This window comes from Formica exsecta, unplaced genomic scaffold (assembly GCF_003651465.1).
Source record: "Formica exsecta isolate Colony F162 unplaced genomic scaffold, ASM365146v1 scaffold576, whole genome shotgun sequence".
Taxonomy (NCBI): Eukaryota; Metazoa; Arthropoda; class Insecta; order Hymenoptera; family Formicidae; genus Formica; species Formica exsecta.
Genome location: NW_021853021.1, coordinates 7969 through 25712, shown reverse-complemented (window position 1 = coordinate 25712; position 17744 = coordinate 7969). Strand labels below are relative to the sequence as shown.

At 37.9% G+C, this 17744-nt stretch overlaps 3 protein-coding genes, 2 long non-coding RNA genes and 1 pseudogene across 5 annotated transcripts; 4 read left to right on the top strand and 2 right to left on the bottom strand.

Annotated features, from left to right (window-relative positions):
- The first annotated feature begins 8753 nt into the window (after nucleotides 1–8753).
- LOC115242171 lies at nucleotides 8754–9412 on the top strand. Its single transcript, XR_003885021.1, has 3 exons — nucleotides 8754–8838; nucleotides 8900–8955; nucleotides 9047–9412. It is a non-coding gene; the product is annotated as an uncharacterized LOC115242171 (long non-coding RNA).
- Nucleotides 9413–10428: 1016 nt separating this feature from the next.
- LOC115242172 (protein ALP1-like) lies at nucleotides 10429–11315 on the bottom strand. Its single transcript, XM_029818259.1, has 3 exons — nucleotides 11235–11315; nucleotides 10921–11158; nucleotides 10429–10844 (listed from the first exon to the last, which is right to left on the bottom strand). Exons 2-3 carry the CDS (start codon nucleotides 11134–11136, stop codon nucleotides 10440–10442), a joined length of 621 nt encoding a protein of 206 aa, XP_029674119.1. The 5' UTR covers nucleotides 11137–11158; nucleotides 11235–11315; the 3' UTR covers nucleotides 10429–10439.
- A 244-nt stretch (nucleotides 11316–11559) lies between these two features.
- On the top strand, nucleotides 11560–12427 carry LOC115242168. Its single transcript, XM_029818257.1, has 4 exons — nucleotides 11560–11672; nucleotides 11749–11986; nucleotides 12063–12312; nucleotides 12369–12427. Exons 1-4 carry the CDS (start codon nucleotides 11560–11562, stop codon nucleotides 12425–12427), a joined length of 660 nt encoding a protein of 219 aa, XP_029674117.1.
- Nucleotides 12234–13150, top strand: LOC115242167. Its single transcript, XM_029818256.1, has 3 exons — nucleotides 12234–12540; nucleotides 12623–12727; nucleotides 12909–13150. The coding sequence occupies exons 1-3, from the start codon at nucleotides 12498–12500 to the stop codon at nucleotides 13148–13150; spliced, it is 390 nt and encodes a 129-aa protein (XP_029674116.1). The 5' UTR covers nucleotides 12234–12497.
- Nucleotides 13151–13435: 285 nt separating this feature from the next.
- Nucleotides 13436–16513, top strand: LOC115242170. The gene is made up of 3 exons (XR_003885020.1): nucleotides 13436–13577; nucleotides 15891–16028; nucleotides 16395–16513. It is a non-coding gene; the product is annotated as an uncharacterized LOC115242170 (long non-coding RNA).
- On the bottom strand, nucleotides 13876–14632 carry LOC115242169 (annotated as a pseudogene).
- Nucleotides 16514–17744: the final 1231 nt, after the last annotated feature.

Below are 17744 nucleotides of genomic sequence, written 5' to 3'. Positions count from 1 at the left end.
GCATTCCTGAACCCGAATTGACATTTAGGGAGGAGATAGTTTTTTTCCATCCATCAGTCTAACCTAGAGAGAATTAGCTTTTCCATAAGTTTAAGGTAGCAAGAGATGAGGGATATAGGACAAAATTTTTCTGGAATATGGGATACTAGAGAGTGATGCCAAGTTTTGGGGAAGGATCCTCCTTCTAGTAGACCATTAAAAATATCGAGGAGGATGGGGAAATAAAAGTCTGGAAGTATGGTTAAGAAGTCATAGCCAATTCTGCCCAAGCCTGGGGAAGAGCGAGTTTTCAGACAACTGGATTCAAGCTCAGAAGAATTAAAGGGTTTGTCAAAGAGTTTACATGAGTAGTTAGTGGGGAAATCGGGAATGGAAGAGAATAGTTTGTGTAAGGAAGAGGGAGGGCATAGGGAAGCAATAAAGTTTTTGATGTTATCTGAGGTTTTGTAGTTGGATTTCGAAGGGAGCAAAGAAAGCCCATGGTGTCTTCTTTTGAAACGTTTAATCATGATCCAGATGAAGGAGATGGAAGTTTGGTTGTTAATAGATAGACAGAAGGATTTCCAGCCATTTCTTTTAGTCGACTTAAGAGTACGTTTGGTGATGGCTTTTTGGCGCTTAAGTTCGTTGTAATTTTGAAAGGAAGGGTTCCGTTTGTATAAGGTAAGAGATTTCTTCCTACCAGCGACGGCTTCTTCGCAGTTGTTATTCCACCAAGGAACAGAGAGAGAAGAATGTTTGGAAGGAGAGTTTTTGGAACGATGGGTAGGAGAAGATTTGGAATCATGATTAAGAATTTGGTCTAGGATATGATTGGTGATCATATTTTTGGACGAAGCTGAGAGAAGATAAGTTAAATGAATCTTGAAGTGAGGGAAAGCTAGAGTGAAAAGGTGATATTAAGGATGAGATTAGAGATAAATTGTTTTTTATCAGACTTTTTTAGTTTGAGCTTATGAGAGAAGAAGGATCGTTTTTTAATGAAGAGGTTGATGCTGATGGAAATAGATAGGTGATCGTTGTTCATGGAGTCTGGAAGAACTTCCCAGGAGTAACAATGAAAGAGGGAGGAGGAAGCGAAGGATAGGTCGACAGCGGATTGGAGATGATTAGGATGGTAGATCAAGGTAGCAAAGCCGTCGTTTAGGTGTATGAAGGAGTGTGAGAGAGCAGAGTTTAACAAGTTGGTTCCAGTGTAGTAAGAGCTTTCACATCTCAATCAGTGGGATGGGGGTTGAAATCTCTAGGATGATAGAGATAGGAAAGGTGTTATACAGGGTGTTCTCGGGTTAAATGGCCAAACTTGAAATATGAATTTAGAATCTTAAAACAAGAAAAAATTTTCTTCTGGAAGTATGCTCGCAAACGCTTCGTTCAAGAAATATTGACTTCTGAAGTTATGAACTATAGGAACAAATAATTTCGAAATGTTTCTTTTTATTTTTGTTTTGAAGATCGAAGGTCATTGACAGGCTTGTGTTTGCACTGTAAGCAAAGCTCCGTACATTCGTACCAAATAATTGTTAGTTTGTTGAATGCTTTCGTGGAATAAACTAGTACAATCATGCCTCATACGTATTCGATTAGTGAATATGCCGATATAATATATTTATATGGGTTTTGTGACGGAAATGCTAACGCAAAGCTTTGTTTACAGTGCAAACACAAGCCTGTCAATGACCTTCGATCTTCAAAACAAAAATAAAAAGAAACATATCGAAATTATTCGTTCCTATAGTTCATAACTTCAGAAGTCAATATCTCTTGAACAAAGCGTTTGCGAGCATACTTCCAGAGGAAAAATTTTTCTTGTTTTAAGATCCTAAATTCATATTTCAAGTTTGGCCATTAAACCCGGGAACATCCTGTAGAATTGAAACAGAGAATCCCAGTCGTTAGTTGAGAGTAAATCGCAAGGATATCTATGGAAACAATTAATAATGAGTTTTTATCAGATCAAATAATGACAGTTTGGGAATCAAGACGACCTGGAATAGAGAAATTGCGATCTGGAAGTTTGTAAAAGATGGTGTTCCTTATGGCAAAGGCGAGACCTCCAGAATTACGAGTAAGTGTGTCTTTTCTGATGATTGTGAAGTTATTTAAAGAAAAGAAGTGATAAGAATTATGCCAAGTTTTGGATAAAGCTATAATGTCAAATTCTTGAACAGTAGTACGGAGGAGATCGATTTTATTCGTAATGGAGTGGCAGTTCCATTGAAGGATCTTAAGGGGGGAGATATTGAAAGAAGAATTATGGGGGAACAAGATGTATTCGGCATAGGAATTATTGGGATCGCAGTCTACATTGTATGCAGACTGGAGAAGGGAATAGATGTCATCATATAGATCAAAAGCTTTGAAAAAAGAGGAGTACTGTTTAACGAGATTTGATATATTTAAAAAATAGGAGATTGAAAGTCTAAATTAGGGACTGAGAAGGTGGGAGATTGATGAGATGAAGAAGGAGAATCTGAAGGACAGAAAGCCACGCCTCGGAATTGGGATTGTGGTGTGCATTCATTGGGGCAATGAAAGCATGGGTGGGGAGGTGAAATGATTGGACGAAATGCGTGGGCTGCAAGTGCTGGAGGAAGGAAGGAGGGGGAAGAGGAGAAGCGTTTTGGAATAGGTGTCCTTTTGAGAGAGGTTGAGGATTGAGAATGGAAATGAAAAGAATTCTTTGCAATATCGGCAAATAAACGAGAAAAGAAAGGGAAGGGAGGAAGTGGGGTGGTGATGTTCAAGGGGGAAAATGAGGAATCTGAGGATATACTTAATTCATGGAATTTGGAGAAGTCAAACTGAGAGTTAAGAAGTTAGTTCTGTTATTAATGGTTACGGATAGATATTCTAGCGTCAATAAAAGGGATATTTTTGGCTGCAGCAAGTTCTTTGATTTGTCTTTGGATAATACGTTTAGGACAGGAAAAGTCTTTAGAGTTATGAGGGCAATTAGCATAGGAAGGAGGAAGATTTATTTTAGGACAGGGAGAGCCATTTTCGTGAGAGCGTTCAGAACAGTGGAGACAGCGAGGATGACCTTTGCATTGGGAACTTGTATGACCATAGCGAAGTCATGAGTAGCATATGGAAACCTTGGAAAGGAGAGACTTCGTATCTTACTATACAATAGAAGATATATTTGGAGAGAACTTAACCCTTGAAAGAAGAGATTGTCTTGGATGGAACGTAGCTCACTGATTCAGTGCCACATTCAGATGGGACCGAAATTCTCCTGTTGAGTCTCCTGACATTGATTACGTCGAATGGATAATTTCTTTTTTAATTTCTTCTTCAGAGAATTCTAGAGGAATGTTCTTGATGATGCCTTGTCTCGATGTTCAGAAAGATGGAATGAAAGCTATTAGATTATTGGCTTTAAGAACGGAATTTTTTATGAGATTATTGACAGCTTCACGGGTTTTCATTTGAATTGAAATCTTTAAATATCTATATAAGTTTTTTGATTTCAATGATATCTTGTTTAGAAGAAACACTAAGGATTCGGCCAACAGTTAGAAGATGTAAAGAAGAGTTAGTGTTGACGAGGGGTCGAACAAAAACATCGAAAGGTCTTTGACAATGGTTATCATATTTATTAGCTAGTAGAATTTCATTAAGAGAGGTAGCATTATTTAATTTTTTAGCCTTCGAAACGGAGATTACTTCTGTAGAGGAAGAAGGAATAGAAATGTCAATACAACGTTTTCTTTTCGGAAAACCGGGTTCACCTGAGATTAGAGATTTATTTGAAATCGTGAAAGCGAGGGGATTGCTGCTCCTTACCGTATCAGAAGAATCAAGTAAAGCATAATCCATAATTCTGATCAAAATTCTGATCATCGTTAAGAAGGAGAGTATAGGCGGGAAATGAACTGTTTAAGGCGTTTAAGGAGTTTACCGTTTTCTGTGTTTCATAAAGAGTATTGGTAAGGAGAGGAGGAAGATCAAAAGAACGCTGTGGGGAAGTTAAGGAACCTCCAGGATCATGAGTCGAGGGCATAATGAGGAAAAGTTATGCACAAATACCAAGCAAGATAGCGACAGACAAAACGCTGCGTGCAGCGCACAAAGAGATGATGCGTATTTATGTAAAGAACATACTTATCACAGCACACTTTAGAAGATTCGAACATGAGAAGGCTCTAGAAAAGAAAAGAGCTCTGAAAAGAGCTGATTAACGAGGAATCTCTAACTAATCACACACCTGTAAAGCACGAGCGCGAATGCGATGTTATTTGTATAATGGCTGATGCTCGAATCCCCGTCTACGACTTATATTTGTCGTAAATTGTTACGTTGCTATATGCTCAAACCCTTACGCTTCTTTCCACTCTTTTCGCGCCAATTCAATATCCTTAAAGGTTAGTAACTAGTATAATTTTTGTGCTGTTGTTAATTTTTATCTTTTAATTGGAAAGTTAAATTAAATCCTTTATTGCAAATAATTAAAAAAATCAACATATTAAGTAATTAAACACTATTCATATGATCAAAATAAATTAATATAGGCTCTTATGAATATATCATACGAAGGTGGGAAAAGGCAATCAAGAGCCAGCGCGATAATTTATGCGCATGTTTTATTACAATCAAATTATATTGATATTTTAACTATTGTAAGTGATAGACACAATCACGAAAAATGCTTTTTGTCAAATACAATTATATCACAATTGAAACAAAATAGAATATTCGTAGCGGCCGCGATACATTCGAACGGAGAACACACACACATAGCTGAACACAATAAAAAAGTACTCACTTAATAATAACAAGAAATTATATTTAATCAATATAATACAAGCAAAGCTTTCTCGTACGAGAAATAACGCGCGGATTATCAAACGCGAAAAGATATGCATCGAGCGACTCCTTTATTGTAGAAAATTGAAGCAAGCGGCTTCGATCTCGAATGAAAAAAACGTAATCGCAATCGGCACTACCGCGAGCGTCGGATAGGCGAAAAAACGTTGAGTGCGAGAGAAAGACTCTAGACGCTTTGAGAGAAAGATCACGACTGCATCTTGTGGAGCGTCGTCAAGGGCACTTACTCATTTATTTTATTTATCATCCCAACCGTTCGGCGCTCACCCATGTTGTGGTTTGCAAGCCATCCGACGGACACGTGATGAATGTGTGTCAATGAACTTAAGGATAGGTGTTCTAATTTTTTGTCTGTATTCGCTTTAATTCGAACATCCCGCCTGCCTCATTCGGCGCGAATTGCCGTGGACGATGTCCACGGTTAACTATGTTTTCGATTGGTAAACGGATATAATTGTGAGATCATAGTGAACGACTATTGTTAAGATTCTCGCATGAGTATTAAGATACATTCTAAATCTAAATACGCGTAGGTTTGAAAAAAAATAGAAACGCGATAAGTTGTAGAATACATTAGAGCGCGATTAACTCATTCAGAGCGCTATCCTTGGTTGAATGCTCGTACTCGTCTGAGTCGGGAAGGAAGTTGAGTCAGTTTACTGGTCTTGTGAATTCTGACGTCACCGTCCATATAGTCACTACTCAAACGAGGCCATCCTCTTCGCAATGGATGCGATCGATCCTTGCCAGAGGCCACTTGATTGGGAGAAACGCTTCCTTCCTAAAAATGCAAAGGCGTCCTACATTGATGGTGGAGTCGCTTTTCCATCACTTGGGTTGGTGGTTCATCGTATGAAGATATTCCGCAGACCAGCGTTCCCAGAAGTGATTTCGCAGTCGTTGCAGCAACTGCCAGCGAGTTAAGCGATTGCTCGACCTCTCAAGTAGTGATGGTTCGGGTATCGCATTGAATGCAGTCCCGATCAGGAAATGACCAGACGTCAGGTCGGTCATGTCATCTGGGTTTTCGGACAAAGCTTGTAACGGTCTCGAATTCAGACACGCTTCGATTTGAGGGAGAAGCGTAGACATCTCCTCGAAGGTGAAGGTGACATCGCCTAGCACTCGTCAAAGTTGAGTTTTGGTCGATTTAATAGCTGCTTCCCATAGCCAGCCAAAATGGAGCGCCGCCGGAGGGTTGAAACGCCACTTGATGTGCTCGCGCGCGAGTTTATCAGCGATGTGGCGTGCCTTCTGATTAGTGGCGGCAAAGAGTGTCCGTTGTTCTTTATCTTCATCAATGAAATTAGTATCGCAATCGCTGTAAATGGTTAGGTTAGGTTAGATTAGGTTTGGCACATACCTCGGCGGGAGATAAACCGCCTCAATGCGGCCAGGAAGGCGTCGGCTGTGTAATCTGAAACGACCTCTAAGTGCACGGCTTTGCTATTTAGACACATAAAGACGGCAATAAAGACTTAGCAGCTTTTGTGGCCTCGCCCTTTCGTGGTTCTTAGCATAATCGGTCCCGCGTAGTCCAGGTCCATGTGAAGGAACGCTCTCGAGGACGTCACTTGAAAGCGAGGAAGGTCGCTCATCGGTTGTTGTGTTGAAGTCGCCCACCATCGCAGACAGTGCAGGACCGGTGGGTGATCTGCTTGACGGTTGCTTGTCCCCGTGGTATCCAGAAGCGTTGTCGCATCAATCCGAGGATGAGCTGAACGCCTTCATTCAGCGTTCGCGTAACACGCTTCGATCCACAAGGTCGTCAGGTATGATTCCCGCGAAAGTATAACGGGATGCTTCTAGTCATATGCGAGGAGCGCGTACTTGATCCTGTCGCCGACACGAAAAATTGCCTCTGATCTCGGAATGGATTCAGGCAAAGAAATGGACTCCGTTTTGGTAAGGCTTGATTCTTCGCCATTGCAACAAGCTCGCTCGAATATTCCCAGGTTTGAACGATACGGACTCAGACATCTAGCGCTTCATTCACTTCATCGACTGATAGATTGATAGTCCCGGTCCACCACTACTGTAACAATTGAAATTACCGACAGCGGCACCACGCGCTGTGATGCGCAATAAAATGTGAACAGAGAAATACCTGATTAGCATAGACGGTTTGTTATCGCTACGCTGCGATAATACTACGAAGGAGCTCGTACGCTGCTCCGGTCTGGAAGTATCGCTAGCGCCGGAGCAGCGGTCCAAGGGCCGGCAGTCGGTCCCCTTCATTAGAGGTAATTGTCAACCAAGTCGCCAGGAGATAGGCCTCGAGAAGCGCAGTCAGCAGAGTTATCCTGTCCAGGAACATGATGCCATCTCGCCTCTGGTGAAAAGATTACTAACGAACGTTTCAGTTTCTCCCTTTAGACTCACCTTCAAATAATGCAATTTCTCGTCTTCCGTGATGGAGGTCTCTTTTCTAATAACGAACTGAAGAAGATGTCAGAAAGGCAGCCAATCCTCATACCTGCCCGAGAATTGCGGCAATTGAATGTGAGGAAGTGTGTACATGAATGAGATGGCGACGATCCCGTGGCTGCCAAGATATCTCTCGTTTCATTCCGCGAAGTTAGAGAACTCTTCATCGTTAGCAATTGAGTTTTCTGACGTAGGAATGTCTCCTCCATTGGCCCGGCGAAATCCAGTTTACCATAGTCTGATTCTTGCAAGGCTTCCCAGAACCGCGAACAAAGTTCGTCATGCTGCCTCTTGACCTTTTCCTGATACTGTTCAATCCGTTGAATGCGGGTATCAACAGCCTCCGCGGTTATATTCGCGGCGCCAATTTTTCGCAGATTTTCAACGACGCGGCCGATGCGGTTTAGCAACTCGACTTGCCCGCGGATGATACCTTCCATATTCATGCTTATGATCGTATCTCACTTAACAACGTTCAGGAGTATCGTTTTAATAGTAGGAAATACGTGAATATAAACAGGTTAACACAAGTTTTACAACAAAATGGACTTTCTACCTCCAAGCTCCCAGCCAGCAATCTACACAGTAATTAAACTTACGACACATGAAACAAATTAAATTAATTTGCTCTTTCATAATATGCATTTTTCATAATTTGCTCCATTTTACTTTTTTTATAAGCAAATGATAAAATTAATAAGAATGTAAACGTCAATATAAGGAAAAATCATTAAAATTTGTAGATTCTCAAGGTACAGAAAATTGCGCCATTTTTGTTTGAATTTGCTCCACCTTTAGAAACTAATTATCTAGAGTATTTATTAAGAAAAAAATAAATAATTATTTTATGCATGTTGCGGGATGCCAAGAAATTGTGTGCATGCGCAAAAGTATTTTGCGCCTGCGCAATAAAAATCCAACAAACACATAACAGCTATATAACATTAGAATAAAAAATATAAATAACAGCTGTTATTTATTATAAAACATGTTATATATCATCTGTTTACTGTTGTTATATAATATATGTTAAAATAGTCGTACTCACACATTTTCGCGAGCAAATACGAAACGTTAAGGTACAATTTCATGGTGTCGCTTGTCGCAGCGATGAGTGGTCACGTGACCGAATTCTCCCCCATTTTGTCAGCGTTCTTGTCGCCAAGCGACGCCGCTAAAAAGTTGAATTGAACCCAATTTTTAGTGACGTCGCTCTCACGCAATAAATGTAAAAATGAGTTTAAATATGGAACTGCAAAATGTAAGTACAATAAATAAATAAATAAATAATGTTTCTTATATTTATTAGATTAAAATACCGAGATTAAAAAATCGAATAAACAATTAGTCGAATGTATGATCCAGTTTGTTATAATTTTGAAGTTAACTATGATCACATATACAGCAGAATAAAAATTGTTAAAATTGCGGTAATTTCATGAAATTTTCAGATAGCTGTCGTACATACTTGTGGAATATGTGAAGTAATTATTGATGAAAAGAGCATTCCGACTCATGGTTGTGTGGAAGCATACACTCGGTTGTTCATTGATGAAAATTTTTACTTCTATCCAGTAACAGGTATAATATATATATGTATTTATGTATATGTATTTATTAAAATTTACACTATTATTTGTAGATGATAACCGCATTATTCGACGAAGCCTTGTCGACAACGAAGAAGTCGTCCTGCCGGTTCGTGAAAACATTCCAGATAAATAGAAACTGATTGAAATCCTGAAAGTTGCAGTAATAAATTTGCATTTTCTAATGAAATTGATTTTAGGAACTATTAAAATGCTTTCGGCAATAAACAAACAGCGGGAAAATGAAAGTAGATCTCTCAATAAAAGAGATAATCGAAGAGCCATGAAGTCTACGTTGAATTACAACGACGAGGAACTCTAAATTTTATCGTTCAGGAAAGAAGATCTCTCTGGGATTTTACTATTCCACTAGAGCAACGATGCCAACGGTTGACAAAAAAACTGTGGGATGAAGTGTCTGAAATATTGGGAGGTAAAATAAAACGTTCATTCGCGACTGAAATACTTAAAGAAAAATTTCTCTTACAGGTAAACTTAGCGGGGAAGAAGCAAAAAAGAAATTTAAAAATTTACATGACGCCTACTGACGAATAATTCATACAGAAAATCACCCTAGTGGACTATCACCCTATAAAAAAATGGCACCATTATGACTCCATGGAATTTCTGCGCGACTTATGCCTTGTCAAAAAGTAAAAATTAAATATTTTGATTATGTACGCTTTCGAACTGTTTTGTTTCTGACTTCTAATTTTTATATTTCTATGGGAAAAGCATCTAATATTGATGTTGATGATTCTTCAAGTAATATTGGCGAATCAATAAATAATGGTGATACGATTGGCGATGACAACGATCAATCAGAGTTAGAAGCATCAGGTACTTGATCTACATTAATATCTGTCTGGAATAATAAAAGCGTTTGATTATTATCATTTGATCAATAATCAAAATATAATAACATTAATAATAATAATAAACAACCAATAAATTGCAGGTGCGCCAATTAAAAGAAAGAAGAGTTCGGGCCAGCAGTCCAATGCACTGGAAAGAATTGCTGATTCGCTCTGTCAACCACCAACTTCATTTGAAATACCGGCAGCACTCAAACTCGATGAAATTGATTCCACTCTAGAAGTTATTGGATGCAGGGTGAGAAAGATGAATAGTACGAATCAGTTAGATGTCATTCAGCATATAATGAATCTAACTTATGATATACTTAAAGGAGAACATTAAGCTTTATTGATTATTATATTTTTACAAAGTTACAATAAAGTTATATATGTTTATAATAAAGTTTAAATCAGTGAACGATAATAAAAATTAACAATGATGGAATTGCCATGGTATGGCACCTTCACTATTAAAATATTTACAAAATTTTTCTCGAATCTGCATTGCTCGACAAGAACTATTATTAGAACCGCACTGAGTTATGTCTACAAATGCATTATTATCTATGCAACCTCTCCAAGAGCCTGGAACAAAGCCGTCATCATCTTCCTCAATTAGTGTTGGAGTAACATATTCATTTTCACCAATATCTCTTCGACGAATCCAATTATGAAGGCATACAATAGGCTTTAACAATTGAAATTGTTTTTTCCATACTGCAATTGATCGGTCGCTTCAAAAAATTCTCCATTGGCTGACTAGGATACCAAACGTATTTTCGATTGTTCTTCTGGCTCGACTCAATCGATAGTTATAAATATTTCGCTCGTCATTTAAACCGCCTTTTCCTGGATAAGGCCGGAGCAAATAATCCGTCAATTGAAAGGCTTCATCACCCACCAGAACATATGGTAAAGGTGGTCCACCTGGGCTGAGAGGTTCTGGTGCAGGTACATTCATTTCCTTTGAATGGAATTTTAGACCCATCTTTGAATCTTTAAAAATACCACCGTCACTGCGGCGACCATAGGCTCCTATATCGACAAACGTGAACATATATTGTGCATCACAGATTCCGAGGAGCACAATACTATGACTATTTTTATAGTTATAATAAGATGATCCTGCGTTAGGTGGACACTGGAAAAAGAATAATAATTTAGGCATCAAACTTGTGAACTATAATAATAAATGTAGCATTGATCAGTAATATAACCTCAATAATAACATGTTTGCCATCAATTGCTCCTATGCAATGATTGAAATTCCATTTCTCTTTAAATTCTTTAGCAAGGTGTAGCCACTCCTCTGTAGTTTTTGATGGTGGGATCACTTCCTGACGAATAGAGTTCCATATAGCATCGCATGTTTCACCTATAATGTGGCTTATTGTCGATACTCCAGCGAGATAATGATATGACATTGAATGCATCGAATCACCAGTTGATAAATATCTAAATATAATTAGATCAAATATGATTATTTTTTGAATTCATAACGTAATGCAATTATAAATAAGGACAAACAAACCTCAATGTTATAGATAGTCGCTCTGCAGGAGATAATGGTTCTCTAATCACGGTTTGTTTAGTGATTGAAGGTGCCACTAAATGTAACAATTCCTCAAATTGCGTAGCTGTCATACGATAATAATTTCTGAACTTCTCTGGTGTTAAGCCCGGTCTACAATGAGTCGTTAGTCGTTAGTCGCAAGCAAATTAACCAACCACAGTCTATTATTCCAAGAATATTCTAGGAATAATCGACTGTGGTTGGTCAATTTGCTTGCGATTAACGACTAACGACTCATTGTAGACCGGGCTTAACACCAGAGAAGTTCAGAAATTATTATCGTATGATAGCTACGCAATTTGAGGAATTGTTACATTTAGTGGCACCTTCAATCACTAAACAAACCGTGATTAGAGAACCATTATCTCCTGCAGAGCGACTATCTATAACATTGAGGTTTGTTTGTCCTTATTTATAATTGCATTACGTTATGAATTCAAAAAATAATCATATTTGATCTAATTATATTTAGATATTTATCAACTGGTGATTCGATGCATTCAATGTCATATCATTATCTCGCTGGAGTACCGACAATAAGCCACATTATAGGTGAAACATGCGATGCTATATGGAACTCTATTCGTCAGGAAGTGATCCCACCATCAAAAACTACAGAGGAGTGGCTACACCTTGCTAAAGAATTTAAAGAGAGATGGGATTTCAATCATTGCACAGGAGCAATTGATGGCAAACATGTTATTATTGAGGTTATATTACTGATCAATGCTACATTTATTATTATAGTTCACAAGTTTGATGCCTAAATTATTATTCTTTTTCCAGTGTCCACCTAACGCAGGATCATCTTATTATAACTATAAAAATAGTCATAGTATTGTGCTCCTCAGAATCTGTGACGCACAATATATGTTCACGTTCGTCGATGTAGGAGCCTATGGTCGCCGTAGTGACGGTGGTATTTTTAAAGATTCAAAGATGGAAAGATCTCTCTGGGATTTTACTATTCCACTAGAGCAACGATGCCAACGGTTGACAAAAAAACTGTGGGATGAAGTGTCTGAAATATTGGGAGGTAAAATAAAACGTTCATTCGCGACTGAAATACTTAAAGAAAAATTTCTCTTACAGGTAAACTTAGCGGGGAAGAAGCAAAAAAGAAATTTAAAAATTTACATGACGCCTACTGACGAATAATTCATACAGAAAATCACCCTAGTGGATCGGCTAGACCTCTCCCTACAAAAAAATGGCACCATTATGACTCCGTGGAATTTCTGCGCGACTTATGCCTTGTCAAAAAGTAAAAATTAAATATTTTGATTATGTACGCTTTCGAACTGTTTTGTTTCTGACTTCTAATTTTTATATTTCTATGGGAAAAGCATCTAATATTGATGTTGATGATTCTTCAAGTAATATTGGCGAATCAATAAATAATGGTGATACGATTGGCGATGACAACGATCAATCAGAGTTAGAAGCATCAGGTACTTGATCTACATTAATATCTGTCTTTAATGTTTGCCAAAGTGGTCTCCGCAGAAACCAGAAATGTAGGAATAATATGTGACCTTTATGGAATAATAAAAGCGTTTGATTATTATCATTTGATCAATAATTAATATATAATAACAATAATAATAATAATAAACAACCAATAAATTGCAGGTGCGCCAATTAAAAGAAAGAAGAGTTCGGGCCAGCAGTCCAATGCACTGGAAAGAATTGCTGATACGCTCTGTCAACCACCAACTTCATTTGAAATACCGGCAGCACTCAAACTCGATGAAATTGATTCCACTCTAGAAGTTATTGGATGCAGGGTGAGAAAGATGAATAGTACGAATCAGTTAGATGTCATTCAGCATATAATGAATCTAACTTATGATATACTTAAAGGAGAACATTAAGCTTTATTGATTATTATATTTTTACAAAGTTACAATAAAGTTATATATGTTTATAATAAAGTTTAAATCAGTGAACGATAATAAAAATTAACAATGATGGAATTGCCATGGTATGGCACCTTCACTATTAAAATTGGTCTCCGCAGAAACCAGAAATGTAGGAATAATATGTGACCTTTATGGAATAATAAAAGCGTTTGATTATTATCATTTGATCAATAATTAATATATAATAACAATAATAATAATAATAAACAACCAATAAATTGCAGGTGCGCCAATTAAAAGAAAGAAGAGTTCGGGCCAGCAGTCCAATGCACTGGAAAGAATTGCTGATACGCTCTGTCAACCACCAACTTCATTTGAAATACCGGCAGCACTCAAACTCGATGAAATTGATTCCACTCTAGAAGTTATTGGATGCAGGGTGAGAAAGATGAATAGTACGAATCAGTTAGATGTCATTCAGCATATAATGAATCTAACTTATGATATACTTAAAGGAGAACATTAAGCTTTATTCTCCTAGCAATGCAGATTCGAGAAAAATTTTGTAAATATTTTAAAGTACGAATCAGTTAGATGTCATTCAGCATATAATGAATCTAACTTATGATATACTTAAAGGAGAACATTAAGCTTTATTGATTATTATATTTTTACAAAGTTACAATAAAGTTATATATGTTTATAATAAAGTTTAAATCAGTGAACGATAATAAAAATTAACAATGATGGAATTGCCATGGTATGGCACCTTCACTATTAAAATATTTACAAAATTTTTCTCGAATCTGCATTGCTCGACAAGAACTATTATTAGAACCGCACTGAGTTATGTCTACAAATGCATTATTATCTATGCAACCTCTCCAAGAGCCTGGAACAAAGCCGTCATCATCTTCCTCAATTAGTGTTGGAGTAACATATTCATTTTCACCAATATCCCTCCGACGAATCCAATTATAAAGGCATACAATGGCTTTAACAATTGAAATTATTTTTTCCATACTGCAATTGATCGGTCGCTTCAAAATTCTCCATTAGCTGACTAGGATACCAAACGTATTCTCGATTGTTCTTCTGGCTCGACTCAATCGATAGTTATAAATATTTCGCTCGTCATTTAAACCGCCTTTTCCTGGATAAGGCCGTAGCAAATAATCCGTCAATTGAAAGGCTTCATCGCCCACCAGAACATATGGTAAAGGTGGTCCACCTGGGCTGAGAGGTTCTGGTGCAGGTACATTCATTTCCTTTGAATGGAATTTTAGATCCATCTTTGAATCTTTAAAAATACCACCGTCACTACGGCGACCATAGGCTCCTACATCGACGAACGTGAACATATATTGTGCGTCACAGATTCTGAGGAGCACAATACTATGACTATTTTTATAGTTATAATAAGATGATCCTGCGTTAGGTGGACACTGGAAAAAGAATAATAATTTAGGCATCAAACTTGTGAACTATAATAATAAATGTAGCATTGATCAGTAATATAACCTCAATAATAACATGTTTGCCATCAATTGCTCCTGTGCAATGATTGAAATCCCATCTCTCTTTAAATTCTTTAGCAAGGTGTAGCTGGCATATGAAATCACGTGACTCATTTGTCGCTGAATATGAGCGACGAGCGACACCATGAACATGTACCTTATTGCTGTGCGACGTGCAATGCGCATTATCTCGCATTTGAATTTTACTCATGAGAATTATATAAAGCTCGCAAAGATCAACTGACAGGATATATAAAATGTAATTATTTCAATCAGTTCAATTTCTGATGCAATCCCAACATAGGGAATTCAGATATTACGAGATATTTTATTTTTTATATCAAAATATGTCAGATTAAGATATAAAATAACTCAAAAAATACTTAATGAAAAAATACTTTATTATAGTGTTTTGAAAAGCTCTTGAGATAAGCTATAAGAATATGTAATGAAAAATAGGGGGTTTCATTTGAAAAATTCAAATTGATATTTATGTGACCTTGACGGTGCTATTCAAAGTCATACTAATATTATTATATAATGCGCCACTTAGAGCTCTACAACTTTTGCATGAAACATTTTTCACGAAAATGCGTTGTTTCCTCAAAAAACTGCTGATACGGGCGCTCTGTTACACCCTATATATAAAGTAATATTTATAACTGCACTTTAAAAAACGTATATATCTGTCCCTAACAGCACATGATATCATTCGAATATTCTGTACTGATACTGTGAATATACGTTATATATGTAGTATACTAAGAACATTCCTATAACATTTCTTACAGTATATTATTTCTCGTATATTCTCAAGATATACTTATAATATCTCTTACAGTATATTATTTCTTGTATATTTTCTCGTATATTTTTAGAATATACTTATAATATCTCTTACAGTATATTATTTTTCGTATATTCTCGTATATTCCCAGAATATACTTTTGAGTTACGCAGAATTTAATAGTGAGATATCAGAAGCGTCTGATGGCGCTGGCATCGCGGTAGCGCGTAGTCGTCTAGCGGGCCATGAGATAATTCAGTATTATTTGTTGGCGGGAAAGTGAGCAAGAGTATCCTAGTGTATGTGAATAATCCTTGTGTCTTCGTGTTCGCAAGGAAAAGAGAGATCGTTTGGTTGAGCTTTTAGTGCTCAGGGTCTGTTGACCGTTCTGGGTTTTTGCATTAAGCTCATCTGCAGTGGACTCTATAAGAGCAAGTAATATTTTCAGCAAATACACGTGGCATTGTGAGACAAAGGCCTAGTCGGCCATAATAGCTGTGTTTCTTCTCGGTGTGTTCTTTGTCTCAGCGAGAACTTGGCTGACGCCGCTTCTTCACGGTCAATGACTACATCGTTTTAATCAGAGGTAATCCTTTTTCTTTTTTACATTATATTCTATCATTTATATACAGAGTGTTCCGTAAAGATCGTAACAACGCTTAAGAGTAAATTCTTGATATCATTTGGAGATGATTTTTCCTTAACGAAAATATCGAGACAGATCATCATTTTTTGCAAGTTTCCAATTTTTTCCATCATATATCTTTGTAACTAAGCCTTAAATTAAAATTCTGTCTCTATTAAAGTAAACTCTATTTGAAATTAACTAAAGAATATGGTTTTAACTCTCTAAAGTTTAGTTTGCAAAAAGCCCTTCTTTTTGAATCGCTGTAAAAAGCTCTTCTTTTTTAATCGAAGTATATTCTTATGTGATATTCCTGTTATGTTACAGTGTTATTACACAGACTGATAACAAGGTGGCGGTCTACATTACATAATTAAAGATCTGTGACAAGTGGAAGAACAATATTTGAGCTTGCGGCGAAGAGACCAGAAGATTTAATAAATCAAGTAAGTTTTATATAATTTTTAAATTTTGATTTTATAGTGAAATTAATTAAGCCATTTTAAATTGCAATTAGTTTTTACAATGATTTGAAGTTGACTCATTTAAGGCCCTCGCATAATCAAAAATATAGGGAACAGAGAACAGATATTAGAGATAAGGAATTGACTTGGCTTCTGTTAAAGTAACTATCTTTTCAATTTTCCAGGTTATGTAGTATGAGTAGGTGAGATAGGCCGCCTCTAACTCACTTTGACAATGAGAGCGAGAGAGATGGATAGAGAGATAGAAAAGGATAGAGATATGAGTTAGAACAGTTTGTAGACGACCGAGAGGGGAAGCGCGGATAGGGGGGAAGAGGAGGGGGTACGTATGGCGAGAAGGGAAGCGGGGCGAGGGGGGTCGGGGGAGCGCGTGACGTCACGGGAGGGAGCGGATATGAATCGCTAAGATTGCCCGTGAGATGGCGCTCGGCTCGATCGGGGGTCGCGCTTACCGACTCGCCCTACGTACCCCCCTCTTCTCCCCCCTGTCCACGCGTCTCCCTCGGCCGTCAACAAACTCTTCTAACTCATATCTCCATCCTTTTCTATCTCACCATCCATCTCTCTCGCTCTCATAAAAGTGAGTTAGCGCCGGCCTATCTAGACGCCCAACAAAATCAACGAGATCGCCCGGGAGATGACGCTCGACTCGATTGAGGTCGCGATTTCTCCCGGCGCGATTTCTCCCGGCGCGATTTGACCTTGGCGCGACTTGACCTTGACGCGACTCGTTCCTTAAGGAGGTGACGGCGATCTCTCGCGCTGCTTTTAGCGCGTGATCCGTTATCGCGATTCTTAAGTTCCGCGAGCGGACGCTGATATATGGCGCCGAGGGAGATGGATAGAGGAAAGGTTAGCGGCGATACGAGCGCGCTTATCGCTCGAGCGAGATAGCGAATCGTTGAAAGGTTGTGGAATAAAGAGAGATTGTGTTTTTGCGCGAGAGGAGGAGCGTTTTTATTGTTTTTCTTTTACAATATTTTTAATATATTAATAATGTGATAATACGAGTATGCGAATAAGCGTATCACGATTCTCCGAAGAGCAGAGCCTGCAGCTCGCAATCGCCGATATCGTTGCGGTCGAAGTTCTCGTTATCGCGTATCATCGTGGGAATAAGCGCTGAATCGTGAGCGCCTGCCGCGATATCGAGAAAACGAGTCAGCTTGTTATCCACATGCGCGGTTAAACC

What these genes read in the sequence shown, in the direction of transcription:
- LOC115242172 (XM_029818259.1), bottom strand. Translation starts at nt 11,136, where the DNA reads ATGCATTCAATGTCATATCATTATCTCGCTGGAGTATCGACAATAAGC. An exon ending in GCAAACATGTTATTATTGAG is followed by an intron (nt 10,845 to 10,920) that starts GTTATATTACTG and finishes TTCTTTTTCCAG; the next exon opens with TGTCCACCTAACGCAGGATC.
- LOC115242168 (XM_029818257.1), top strand. Translation starts at nt 11,560, where the DNA reads ATGATAGCTACGCAATTTGAGGAATTGTTACATTTAGTGGCACCTTCA. An exon ending in CGACTATCTATAACATTGAG is followed by an intron (nt 11,673 to 11,748) that starts GTTTGTTTGTCC and finishes AATTATATTTAG; the next exon opens with ATATTTATCAACTGGTGATT. An exon ending in GCAAACATGTTATTATTGAG is followed by an intron (nt 11,987 to 12,062) that starts GTTATATTACTG and finishes TTCTTTTTCCAG; the next exon opens with TGTCCACCTAACGCAGGATC.
- LOC115242167 (XM_029818256.1), top strand. Translation starts at nt 12,498, where the DNA reads ATGACTCCGTGGAATTTCTGCGCGACTTATGCCTTGTCAAAAA. An exon ending in GACTTATGCCTTGTCAAAAA is followed by an intron (nt 12,541 to 12,622) that starts GTAAAAATTAAA and finishes CTATGGGAAAAG; the next exon opens with CATCTAATATTGATGTTGAT. An exon ending in ATCAGAGTTAGAAGCATCAG is followed by an intron (nt 12,728 to 12,908) that starts GTACTTGATCTA and finishes AATAAATTGCAG; the next exon opens with GTGCGCCAATTAAAAGAAAG.